The 14,337-nt window shown below is 43.9% G+C and overlaps 1 protein-coding gene across 1 annotated transcript in view; it reads left to right on the top strand.

The window, feature by feature from the left end:
* The first annotated feature begins 444 nt into the window (after positions 1-444).
* The window catches only part of NCS1 (neuronal calcium sensor 1), a 153,860-nt gene continuing 139,967 nt past the window's right edge, over positions 445-14,337 (top strand). Inside the window, exon 1 of the mRNA XM_073600492.1 lies at positions 445-823. Coding sequence (XP_073456593.1) covers positions 760-823 — 64 coding nt within the window. The 5' untranslated portion in view covers positions 445-759. The remainder of the gene's footprint in view (positions 824-14,337) is intronic.

Raw genomic sequence — 14,337 nt, 5'->3', positions numbered from 1 at the left:
AATGGGGACACAGACAAGAACACAAGCACATTTTAGTAGAATGCGGAGGGACAGAAGTTCTTGAAATGTTTTTTTTTTTTTTTTTTTTTATTGCTGTCTTCCCGTTGCCATGACAGCATCACCCCTACATGTGAAGTAGCATCACAGAGACAGGAAGTGGGTGAAAATCTCCCCAATGGGGACACAGACAAAACAAAAGCACATTTTAGTAAGGGTTAGAAGTTCTTGCATTCCCCCCCCCCCCCCTTTGTCTTCCTGTCCCTGTGATGGAGTAGCATCACAGGGACAGGAAGTGATGAGAAATCTCCCCAGTGGGGTGACTTCTTATTGCAGTGTGTGATATTAGGAGGGTATATGATGAGTCTGGCTGTAGCCGTGGCCTGTGTGTGATCAGACTGGGAGGTGGATGAATGGCAGAGTCAGGCCCATTGTGAGAAGGGAGGGGAGGCGTTCTCTGCAGATCAGGCTGGAAGGAAGGAGGGAGGGAGGACACCGAGCAGACAGTGAATGGCGGGGGAGGGAGGGACGTGTGACAGTGTCAGGTAACCAGGGGCAACCACACAAGCACACCACCAGTGGGCAGCACACAGTACAGCGCCGCCGGAGCCCCCAGATCTGCCATCACACAGCCAGCCGGCCGATCCTTCCCTCCATTGTCAGCCCGGGATCGGAGCACAAAGGAGGGGAGCTCCGGACTGTACACACCGGGCAAGTGGAGGAGGGAGGCTCCCATTCATGAATTAATCATCGCCGATCAGCATGGGCAAATCCAACAGCAAGCTGAAGCCGGAGGTGGTGGAGGAGCTGACCAGGAAGACTTACTGTGAGTGCCATGTGGGGGGATCTCTGCATACTGGGGGGTCTAGAGGACTGTCTGAGCTCAGCTGGGTGTGTGATGTACACGAGGGGGGACTACAAGTGTCAGCATGCTGTCCTGGGTTCTCCTCTATGGAGGGATCACTTTGTCCTCACTATACCCACATCACAGCATCTCCTCCCAAGTGCTTGTATTGTGGGCTCCTGTCTGTCCCCTACACTCTACAGGTAGACAGGAGGATATGGATCTGCAGCCCTGACACTCATATATATATATATATATATATATATATATATATATATATATATATATATATATATATATATATATATATATATGCCATCGTCATCACATCTATATATGCCATCATCATCACATCTATATACCATCATCCCATCTATATATGCCATCATAATCACATCTATATATACCATCATAATCACATCTATATATACCATCATCACATCTGTAAACCATCATAATCACATCTATATACCATCATAATCACATCTATATACCATCATAATCACATCTATATACCATCATCACATCTATATACTATTGGAATCGCATCTATATACCATCATACCGTATATACTTGAGTATAAGCCATCCCGAGTATAAGCCGAGGCACCTACTTTTACCACAAAAAACTGGGAAAACTTATTGACTCGAGAATAAGCCGAGGGTGAGAAATGCAGCAGCTACTGTAAGTAGAAAAGAGGGTCAACAATGCCCATCTGCAGCTGTAGTAATCACATCTATATACCATCATAATCACATCTATATACCATAATTTACATCTACAGTATCTCACAAAAGTGAGTACACCCCTCACATTTCTGTAAATATTTTGTTATATCTTTTCATGTGACAACACTGAAGAAATGACACTTTACTACAATGTAAAGTAGTGAGTGTACAACTTGTATAAGGGCTCTTTCACACGGGGGATCCGTATGTCCGTTTCTCATCCTTCCGTTTTCGGATGAAAAACGGACATACATGTATCCCTATGGAGTGTCGGCTGTCAGCGGTGACAGCTCCGATCCGAAAAGTGTAACGGAGGAAAACCTTACTTTTCCATCCGTGATCGGATCGGGTGGCGACGGACTCTACGGTCCGTCATCATCCGATCCCCCATAGGGTGCGTCAGCGGTTAAGCGCCGCTATTTTTAGCGCCAATTTACTGTTCATTTCGCGGTGCATTTACCCCCCCCTGCTAGCAGCCGAGAGAGGGTTAAAACCACCACAAAGCCACTATGCCAGCGGTATAGCCGCGCTGTCCCATTGATTTCAATGGGCAGGAGCGTTTTGGAGTGGTGTATACACCGCTTCAAAGATGCTGCTAGCAAGACTTTTTTTAGCGTCTTGCCAGCGCACCGCTCCAGTGTGAAAGCCCTTGGGACTTTCACATTGGAGGGACAGCAGCGGCTTTTTCAGGGAGCTTTGCAGTCGCTATTTTTAGCACTGTAGCACCTGCAAAGCGCCCCAGTGTGAAATGGGCCTAAGTGAAAATGTCCTAACTGGGCCCAATTAGCCATTTTCCCTCCCTGGTGTCATGTGACTCATTAGTGTTACAAGGTCTCAGGTGTGAATGGAGAGCAGGTGTGTTAATTTGGTGTTATCGCTCTCACTCTCTCATACTGGTCACTGGAGGTTTAACATGGCACCTCATGGCAAAGAACTCTCCGAGGATCTGAAAAAAAGAATTGTTGCTCTACATAAAGATAGCCTAGGCTATAAGAAGCTTGGCAAGACCTCACTTTTGTGAGATACTGTGTATACCATCGTATTCACATCTATATACCATCATAAGCACATTTATATACCATCATAAGCACATTTATATACCATCATCACATCTATATACCATAATGGCATCTATATACCATCATAATCACATCTATATATCATCATCAGATCTATATACCATAATCACATCTATGTACCATTGTAATCACATCTATATGCCACCATAATCATATCTATATTCCATCATAATCACATCTATATACCACCATAATCGTATCTGTATCTATATACCATCATAATCACGTCTATATATCATCAAAATCACATCTATATACTGCAAAAATTAAGCAAACACTCCTAAGGCCACAGGAGGGGAAAAGGGGTGAAGAGCCAAAGGGTCTTGGTTCCGGTAAAATGGACGAGAGTATAGTAAAAATTGATACTTTATTAACAATGAATCATAACAGACAGGTCAAGTAAAAAAGAGTTAAAAACATACAATACACAGATGATTATCATAAGTGTCTAGAGTAAACAGACGGTTAACACCAAATGGACAGCAGTGAGCCCCTGTGCGTCAACGTGTTTCGCTAATTTGCTTCCTCAGGACACACTTGGGGGTAGTTGAAAGAAACAGGTCTCACTTGTCAGCACAAGATTATCTCCACGTGGAGATCTCCTGGATGATCACCAGAGGATCACCATATAAAGCAGGAGGCAGATTCTTTTTAATGCCAGCAACCATGTATCGGGCTGATGGCATACAAATATATGTGTAGATGTTAATTCATATAATTCACCAGGGGAGAAGGAAAATTGTGGGAATCCGGATACTTGCAGGGAGGAAAAGGCAAAAAACAGCCTATCCACCTCTTTTCGGTCCACAATATTAGGAGCTTAAACAATAATCCATATGGACATGCATCTGTTCCTTTATACTGGATTTATCAGACTCTACCCTCTACTCTCTTGCGTCTACCCACAATAAGTGTAACTATATAGACTCCGCTGATGTATTTAGAGCAGCGGTAACATGCAGTTCAATGTCTCCCCCGAAAACAAAACGGCCACGGCCATGGTAATTTTGCCTGTAAAGTCTGATCCAGGGCCCTCTGGCTCTTCACCCCTTTTTCCCACATTTATATACCATCATCAGATCTATATACCTTCATAATCGCATCTATATACCATTATACCCACATCTATATACCATCATAATCACATTTATATACCATCCACACATCTATTTACCATCATCAGATCTATATACCATAATCGCATCTATATACCATCATCTTTTTAGCTGTATACCATCATAATCGTATCTATATACCATCATAATCGTATCTATATATCATCATAATCATTTCTATATACCATCATAATCACATCTATGCAGTGGCGACAGAAAGTATTCAGACCCCCTTAAATTTTTCACTCTTTGTTATATTGCAGCCATTTGCTAAAATCATTTAAGTTCAATTTTTTTCCTCATTAATGTACACACAGCACCCCATATTGTACACACAGCACTCCATATTGACAGAAAAACACAGAATTGTTGACATTATTGCAGATTTGTTAAAAAAGGAAAACTGAAATATCACATGGTCCTAAGTATTCAGACCCTTTGGGGTGACACTCATATATTTAACTCAGGTGCTGTCCATTTCTTCTGATCATCCTTGAGATGGTTCTACACCTTCATTTGAGTCCAGCTGTGTTTGATTATACTGATTGGACTTGATTAGGAAAGCCACACACCTGTCTATATAAGATTTTACAGCTCACAGTGCATGTCACAGCAAATGAGAATCATGAGGTCAAAGGAACTGCCTGAAGAGCTCAGAGACAGAATTGTGGCAAGGCACAGATCTGGCCAAGGTTACAAAAAAAAAATTTCTGCTGCACTTAAAGGGGTTGTAAAGGTAAACATTTTTGCACCTTAATGCATTCTATGCATTAAGGTGAAAAAACTACTGACAATACCGCCGCCCCCAGCCCCCCGTTTTACTTACCTGACCCCTCGAAAGTCGGCTGCTCGTTCCCGACATCCATTCCGCTGCTCAGCCTGGCCGCTGATTGGCTACAATGGATGGATTGGAAGCAGCGCAGCCATTGGCTCGCGCTGCTGTCAATCACATCCAATGACGCGGCGCGCTGGGGGGGCGGGGCCGAGTGATACAGTGAGCGGCTATAGCCGCCGGCTGTATCACGGGAGTGCGCCCGCAACAACTAACCACCATGCGAGGGAGGGTTAGTTATTGCGGGCGCGCTCCCGTGATACAGCCGGCGGCTATAGCCACTCACTGTATCACTCTGCCCCGCCGCCCAGCACGCCGCGTCATTGGATGTGATTGACAGCAGCGCGAGCCAATGGCTGCGCTGCTTCCAATCCATCCACTGTAGCCAATCAGCAGCCAGCCTGAGCGGAGGAATAGATGTCGGGAGCGAGCAGCTGTTTTTCGAGGGGTCAGGTAAGTAAAACGGGGGGGGCTGGGGGCGGCGGTATTGTCAGAAGTTTTTTCACCTTAATGCATAGAATGCATTAAGGTGCAAAAATGTTTACCTTTACAACCCCTTTAAGGTTCTTAAGAGCACAATGGCCTCCATAATCCTTAAATGGAAGACGTTTGGGACGACCAGAACCCTTCCTGGAGCTGGCCGTCTGACCAACCTGAGCTATCGAGGGAGAAGAGCCTTGGTGAGAGAGGTAAAGAAGAACCCAAAGATCACTGTGGCTGAGCTCCAGAGATGCAGTAGATGGGAGAAAGTTGAAGAAAGTCAACCATCACTGCAGCCCTCCACCAGTCGGGGCTTTATGGCAGAGTGGTCCGACGGAAGCCTCTCCTCAGTGCAAGACACATGAAAGCCCGCATGGAGTTTGCTAAAAAACACCTGAAGGACTCCAAGATGGTGAGAAATAAGATTCTCTGGTCTGATGAGACCAAGATAGAACTTTTTGGACTATATTCTAAGCGATATGTGTGGAGAAAACCAGGCACTGCTCATCACCTGTCCAATATAGTCCCAACAGTGAAGCATGGTGGTGGCAGCATCATGCTGTGGGGGTGTTTTTCAGCTGCAGGGACAGGACGACTGGTTGCAATTGAGGGAAAGATGAATGCGGCCAAGTACAGGGATATCCTAGACGAAAAGCTTCTCCAGAGTGCTCAGGACCTCAGACTGGGCCGAAGGTTTACCTTCCATCAAGACAATGACCCTAAGCACACAGCTAAAATAACGAAGGAGTGGCTTCACAACAACTCCGTGACTGTTCTTGAATGGCCCAGCCAGAGCCCTGACTTAAACCCAATTGAGCATCTCTGGAGAGACCTAAAAATGGCCGTCCACCAACGTTTACCATCCAACCTGATAGAACTGGAGAGGATCTGCAAGGAGGAATGGCAGAGGATCCCCAAATCCAGGTGTGAAAAACTTGTTGCATCTTTCCCAAAAAGACTCATTACTGTATTAGATCAAAAGGGGGCTTCTACTAAATACTGAGCAAAGGGTCTGAATACTTAGGACCATGTGATATTTCAGTTTTTCTTTTTTAATAAATCTGCAAAAAAGTCAACAATTCTGTGTTTTTCTGTCAATATGGAGTGCTGTGTGTACAATATGGGGTGCTGTGTGTACATTAATGAGGAAAAAAATGAACTTAAATGATTTTAGTAAATGGCTGCAATATAACAAAGAGTGAAAAATGTAAGGGGGTCTGAATACTTTCCGTCCCCACTGTATACCTTCATCACATCTATATATCATCATAATCATATCTATATACCATCATCATCATTACACACATTAATTAGTTTGATGAGACCCCAGGGCCCCCCGCTGTGACATTCACATGAATGGGTCCCCAGCAATCACAATGACATTGACATGGATGTCTATAACTGTGGCCCCTGCCTGAAAGTCGCAGACTAGGTGTCATACACATGGGGGTCCTGAGAAATGGGTGTGGGGACCATCAGGGACAATTCCTGACATACAATAATCCTGGGACATCATCCACAAACCTGGAACACCGACCCCCAAAACTTATCCCTCTCTGTAACTCCTACATCGGACCCCTATGATTGGGTGTAACCCCTATACCGGACCCCTATGATTAGGTGGAATCCCTATACCGGACCCCTACCTTTAAATGTAAACCTTATATCTGAATCCATCCACTAACCTCTGATTAGAACCCCGATATCTCACCTCTACCCCTAATGTCTGAATGTAACTCCTACACCTAACTCTAACACTGAACTCTGAACCTTGCTTTTATATCTGACCCCTATGATTAAATGTAACCTTATACCTGACCTTATATCTGACCCCAACCATTAACTTTGTAATACTCATATCTGATAGTGGCCACCAACCTCTGATTAGAACTCCCATGTCTCTACTTTACCCCTAATGTCTGTATGTGACTCCTACACCTAAACCCCTACCACTGACCTCTGAACTTGGCTCATATATCTGACCCCTACTGCTACCCTCTGAATGTAACCCCTATGTCTAATCCACTACCACTATCCTCTGAATGTGATCCCTATACCTGACCACTATCCTCTGAATGTGATCCCTATACCTGACCACTACCACCATCCTCTGAATGTGATCCCTATACCTGCCCACTACCACTATCCTCTGAATGTGATCCTTATATCTGACCACTACCACTATCCTCTGAATGTGATCCCTATACCTGACCACTACCACCATCCTCTGAATGTGATCCCTATACCTGACCACTATCCTCTGAATGTGATCCCTATACCTGACCACTACCACCATCCTCTGAATGTGATCCCTATACCTGACCATTACCACTATCCTCTGAATGTGATCCCTATACCTGACCACTACCACCATCCTCTGAATGTGATCCCTATACCTGACCACTACCACCATCCTCTGAATGTGATCCCTATACCTGACCACTATCCTCTGAATGTGATCCCTATACCTGACCACTATCCTCTGAATGTGATCCCTATACCTGACCACTATCCTCTGAATGTGATCCCTATACCCGACCACTATCCTCTGAATGTGATCCCTATACCCGACCACTATCCTCTGAATGTGATCCCTATACCTGACCACTATCCTCTCAATGTGATCCCTATACCTGACCACTATCCTCTCAATGTGATCCCTATACCTGACCACTATCCTCTCAATGTGATCCCTATACCTGACCACTATCCTCTCAATGTGATCCCTATACCTGACCACTATCCTCTCAATGTGATCCCTATACCTGACCACTATCCTCTCAATGTGATCCCTATACCTGACCACTATCCTCTCAATGTGATCCCTATACCTGACCACTATCCTCTCAATGTGATCCCTATACCTGACCACTATCCTCTCAATGTGATCCCTATACCTGACCACTATCCTCTCAATGTGATCCCTATACCTAAACCCTGTCAGTTACCTCCAATATGAACCTCTTTCTGCCTCTCATACACAGCCTCTACCACATAACCCACCCTCACCTCTGACAATAAGGTCTAAGGGCTAGTTTAGATCACATGCAGTCCAATGCGTTTTTTTTTCAGCATCAAAATTGCATAAACAGTGGGTTACATGTATTCCAATGGCAAAAAAAAACAGGAAACGGGGTGGGGGGGAATGAGGCAAAGAAACGCACCGAAAATGAATTGGAACGCATCAAAAATGTGCATGCAGAAACCCATGTGGACTGTGCATGCAGAAACCCATGTGGACTGTGCTTCTGTAGTGTGAAGTGGCCCTTTAATGAACATGAACACCGACATCTAAACTCTGCAGCACCCGACACTAACCATACCATAGCTGGGGTGTTGGTTTTGGTTTTTACTGTGAGACCAGAGTTTGGGGGGTTGTAAACCTTTGTGGTCAATGATCCTGAAGAACAGCTGGGGTGGAATGGACTTGTGAGAAGAAGCATATGGTCACTGTGGACTGTAGATGGATTGTAAGCTTCTTGGGCATAGATCACCCTGTGAGCATGTGTTGTGTTCAGGTGACCATATCTTAAAGTATGGGGTGCCAAGGTTCGCCATCACTGCTGTATAGTAATGTTATGTCTGTGTGTGTTGCACTGCTTCAGTCGCTGGCGTTATTTACTGGGAACCTGCTGCATTCTATGCTGTGTATACAGGGCCACAGACATAGGCCAGCTTAGGTCACATGGTCTCTGGTTACCAGGAGCATTGTAGATGTTTGATGTCATTAGAGACTGCAGAGTCGCTTGCTGACACATAGTGAGATGATAAGACCAGGAAGGCATAAAAGAAGCCTGCATATCTAATGAGCATACAGTATATGGCTGTATACATGTACAAAGATTATTACACACTCTGCATAGAATCAAGGCCTTTTATACATTCACATTCTTCTTTTTTATAAAATAGTTTACATTACTCTGATGTTTTATATTCCTTAAACCGTTTTACTTTTTCTTTAAAGTGGACCTTCAATCATTTTTTTTCATCTTTCCATCTATTAAATCTTCTGCCCTTGTTTCAACTTTGGATATTAAAACTTTTTTTTTTCCTGCCAGTAAATACCTTATACAGCCCACTTTCTGTTTCTTGTCTGGTAATAAGCCCAGAGTTATGACATCATGCACATTTCTCTCACTGTTGTAAGAGTTTGCCAGGAAGGGAGGGGGATGAGTCATAAGAGGGCCAATGAGAGTTGCAGAGCTGGAGGTGTGCCTCTGTGTAAATCCAGGAAGTGAACAGGCAGCAGCTTCTGCTGCACACAGTTAAAATGGCTGCAGCCAGACTCAGTGGAGGGAGATTTCTGCAGAATATTTGGCAAGTACAGAATCACAGTATATATAAAATAAAATGCAAAGTGGTTGGAGGGAAGCTTTAGAATGGCAAAGATGTTTTTTTTTTTTTTACAAATTACGTGAGCAGGCTGCAGTTCCTCTTTAAGGAATAGCCTATTTCAATTTTTGTTTTGTTTACGGTGCAGCTTACTCCTCTGAAAATGCACCCCTTATTTTTTAGGTGCTACAGCTTATTGCACCCCTTGCTTTGTATATGCTGCAGCTTTTTGCACCCCTTGTTATAGATATGCTGCAGCTTTTTGCACCCCTTGTGTATATATATATATATACTGCAGCTTTTTGCACCCCTTGATATATATTGCACCCCTTGCTTTGTATATGCTGCAGCTTATTGCACCATTTGCTTTGCATACACTGATGCTTATTGCATTTCTTGCTTTGCATGTGATCACACGCGTAGTCCTCCCTCAGCTGGTACATGTGGCAGATCTTGCAGTGTTCTCTTCTTCTGCTCCTTATTGCACTCTGTACTGAGCACTTTCTTGAGCTGTTTCTGGCAGAGTATTTCCCCTGGCTGGCCGGGACATGCGGCAGAGCCAAGCCAGCTGATGGCACTTCATGCTGGCACTTGCCTCATCTTCCCTCCTCTTCCTGGGCACATCCATCAGTGCCTTGCATTGCTGAGCCCCCTCTTCTGCAGAAGACATGAGCATGTATACACTTCCCAAACACAGCCGCCCCTTTTCCATGGATTCCTGGTTTTGCAGCTGTCCTGTATTCGACATGCATGAGGCCTGGTGTGGGCAAATCAGTGTGTGTGGGGGGGACAGAATACCATACAAGTCTGCAGTGCAGTACAGACAGGGATATGCACACAGGCAAATGTATGGAGTCTGTTTACAGTATATACACTATATGTGTCAGTCTGGATGTGATCTATATATGTTAACTATGCTATGGGGCCATGCTTACATTCACTTTATTAGTCGGGATCTCGCTAGCGCAAAGCAAGCAAGTCAACAGGGGCTTCTTCACACTACAACACTTTGCGCTGAAATGCATGTGTTATGGTGTATTGGCATGCATTGTGGTGCATTAAAATGACCGTGAAAGGTGTGTAACGGTGTGTTACCGCAGCGCACTGGTGTGATTGGGCTCCGAAGTGTCCCACCATCTCATAATCACATGATTGTTCAGACAGCTGATTTACCAGATACTGTGCTTCCTACATGCACAGTGACCTTTCCTATATACACCTGTGTGTGTATATATGTGTGTGTGTGTGTGTATATGTATATGTGTGTGTGTGTATATATATATATAATGTATGTATGTATATGTGTGTGTGTGTGTGTGTATATATATATTATGTATGTATATGTGTGTGTGTATATATGTGTGTGTGTGTGTGTATGTATGTATGTATGTGTATATATATATATGTATATATATATATATATATATATATATATATATATATATATATATATATATATATATATATATATATATATATATATATATATATATATATATATATATATATATATGTATGTATATGTGTGTGTGTGTGTGTGTATATTATATATTTTACTTCTATTTACAGGGATCTCCAAACTACGGCCCTCCAGCTGTTGCAGAACTACACATCCCATGAGGCATTGTAAAACTCACAGACATGATTAGGCATGATGGGAATTGTAGTTCCTGAACAACTGGAAGGCCATAGTTTGGAGACACCTGAATGGACTTGTGTCTTTTTTCAGCCAGACTAACTATGTAACTATAGGGTTGACTTCAAAAGTTACATTGGGCGGCTCCTCCTCCTGCCCTCCGTCCTGAGCTAGGCTGCCTCCTGTTCTCTCCGATTAGGCGACCCGTCAGCTTTGGTAATTGAAGTGACGTTTCGTCACTTGGCCACACTAAGCCTACAGTCAGAAGGCGGCAAGCGGACATCTTTTTACACCCACCAAAGTCTTGCATTTGACACTTATTTTACCCAGTAAACTGAGCTTCTATAGTGAATAGAGCTGCACGATTTATCTTTAAAGAATCGAGATTGCGATTTAACCCCCCTCACGATCTTCAAACAGCATTTCCTCGATTCAGTGCAGAGTCTTTCTCTGCTCACTGCTGACAGTTATCCCCCCCCCCCCCAAAAAAAAAAAACAGGCAGCCTGCCAAGTTTATCACAACATTGCTTAGAACCCTTTCACACTGGGGCACTTTTCAGCCGTTTTATCGCTAAAAATAGCGTCTAAAATGCGCCTCTCATGCCTCCCCAGTGTGAAAGCCCGAGTGCTTTCACACCGGGGCGGTGCGATTGCAGGACGGGAAAAAAATTCTTGCAAGCAGCATCTTTGGGGCGGTGCGGGAGCGATGTAAACCCGCCCCTGCCATTGAAATAAATGGGCAGCGCCTCCGAAAGCGCCTGCAAAGCGCTTCAGCAGCGGCGCTTTTCGGGCACCTTTTAACCCTTTTGTCGGCTGCTAGCAGGAGTTAAAAGTGCCCCTCTAGCAGCTGAGAAGCGGTAAAGCGCTGCTAAAACTAGCGGCGCTTTACCACTAATGCCCCACCCCAGTGTGAAAGTAGCCTTAGGTGGAGATAACTATAAACATTGTAACCTCTATGTATGAAAGTATGTATGTTAGAAAGCTGAACTATGGGGGAACAAAGATTAAGGCCTCATTCATACGGGCGTCTGGTTTCATATATGCGGTTGAGCTGTATATTTAGCTATGTGCCTGGAGTTCAACATGAGATGCCCGTATAAAGACCCTTTCCACCAATAAACTAAGTTCTCTGGTAATCCTTTGTACTTCCACCCATGGGGTGTGTGTTTTCAAAATAAATTTGTTTTAATACTGCTAATATAATTATATCTTTATTTTAAATGCTCATAATCCCCTGAACACCAGAAACAGAAATCAGCCTGCGAGCCGGAGGAACCGCACCAAAGGCATAATGGTGGACAGTTTTTGTTGGCCTTACAGAAGGTGGCTTTGGATCACCCTTTGGCTATAAAGCGTTGCAGGGCTATGTGAATCACAGGACTAGCTAAACAGAATTACAAATATTTGAACAAGGAAGATATTTCACACGACAGGTCTACGCTTTAGCTGTATGTTTAGATTTTTTGCTTAAAGCAGAGGTCCGCCCCCAAAAAAAGAAATAAGATTAAAAGCCAGCAGCTACACATACTGCAGCTGCTGACTTTTAATAATCGGACACTTACCTGTCCTGGGTCCAGTGATGTCTGCATGTTTCCATCAGCTGTCGGGTGCTGCCGCTGCCATGGCGGGTAAGGGAACCCGGCAGTTTAGCCTTACGGCTTCACGCCAAGAACCCTACTGCGCATGCGCGAGGCCCCGCTCCTCTCTCCTACTGGCCCGGTAACGGGGAGGAGGAGAGAGCCCCGCAGTGACGTCGTGGGCCGTGGCGCAGACTCCCGGAAGTGGGAACAGGGTACACCCCCCCCCCCCAATTGTGGCACCGGAGGGGGAGAAGAGAGAAATGAGCGGAAGTTCCACTTTTGGGTTTAAGGCCCGTACACACTATCAGAAAATCATATGAAAAATACCGCTTCCGAGCAATCGTGTGATCTGGTTAGAACACAGCATTCTAGAGCCGATCACGACCGTTCATCCGATATTATCTGATGAGACAAACAGGAAAAATGTTCTCGTATGATACTAGATAGTACGATTTTCGTTTAATCAGTGCAGTCTTCGTCCGAAAATACAATACAAATACATGACATCACTTCCAAATTTTTGTTCTGTCGTACGAGTATTCTCGTAACTTTTGTAACCTCTTCATTTTCGATATGAGACTAGCATGCCAAAAAAAAAAAAAAAAAAAAAAGAACGATCATCCGATAATCTCATCGTGTGTACAAGGCATTAGGGTTTTTAACCACTTGAGCTGTGGAAGGTTTTACCCCCTTCATGACCAGGCCCTGTTTTGCTATTCAGCACTGTGTTACTTTAACTGGTAATTGCGCGGTCATGCAATGCTGTACCCAAACGAAATTTATATAATTTTTTATCATACAAATAGAGCTTTCTTTTGGTGGTATTTGATCACCACTGGGTTTTTTATTTTTTGCGATTAAAAACAAAAAAAAAAGACCAAAAATTTTGAGAAAAAATTCCCAATATTATTTTTTACTTTTCTGCTATAAATCATATCCAATAAAAAGAAAAAATCGATTTTTATTTTTTTTTCATAAATTTTGGCCAGAATGTATTCTGCTACATTTTAATAAAAATCCCAATAAGTGTATATTGATCGGTTTGCGTGAAAGTTATATTGCCTACAAACTATGGTATAGATACTGGACTGTTAATGTGGGTGATCAGCAACTTATAATGGGACTGTGAGTGCGGCAGGAAATCTGACACAAACTGACTAACTGTCACTGATGTCACCAGTGACATTAATACAGTGATCAGTGATAATATTGTACACTGTCACTGTACTAATGACACTGGCTGGAAAGGGGATAACATCTAGGGTGATCAAGGGGTGAAATGTGTGCCTAACAATGTGTACTGTGTGTACAGTGTGCTGCTTTGACAACTAGATCTCTGTTTCTCATCCCTGCTTTGCAGGGAAGAGGAACTGACAGCTCCCTCTGTACACGATCAGCAGGCCATGAATCATTGGCCGGGACTTGCTGACAGGCTCCTGGTGCGTACAATCACAGCGGGTGCCAGGCAGGATGCGCGCGCCCTTAACCTTTGAAGTAGGAAGCGACGTACAGGTATGCAGCTTTGCCTACAGCGCCCGCAGTACATTGTAAGCGGGCGGGTGCCAAGTGGTTAAAGTAAATCATCATTAGTAAACTGTTAGTAGTACTTAAAAACAGGCACCCAGAAGTGTCTGTAAAGCAGCCTTTAGAGGAGTCAGGTTTTTTTTTTTTTTTTTTTTGTTCAACCAGGGGGTAAATGTAAAAAACTGACTC

The sequence above is a fragment of the Aquarana catesbeiana genome, linkage group LG09 (genome assembly GCF_042186555.1).
Source record: "Aquarana catesbeiana isolate 2022-GZ linkage group LG09, ASM4218655v1, whole genome shotgun sequence".
NCBI classification, from domain to species: Eukaryota; Metazoa; Chordata; class Amphibia; order Anura; family Ranidae; genus Aquarana; species Aquarana catesbeiana.
Note: the sequence above shows the minus strand (reverse complement) of the source record. Positions and strands in the feature narration are given on the sequence as shown.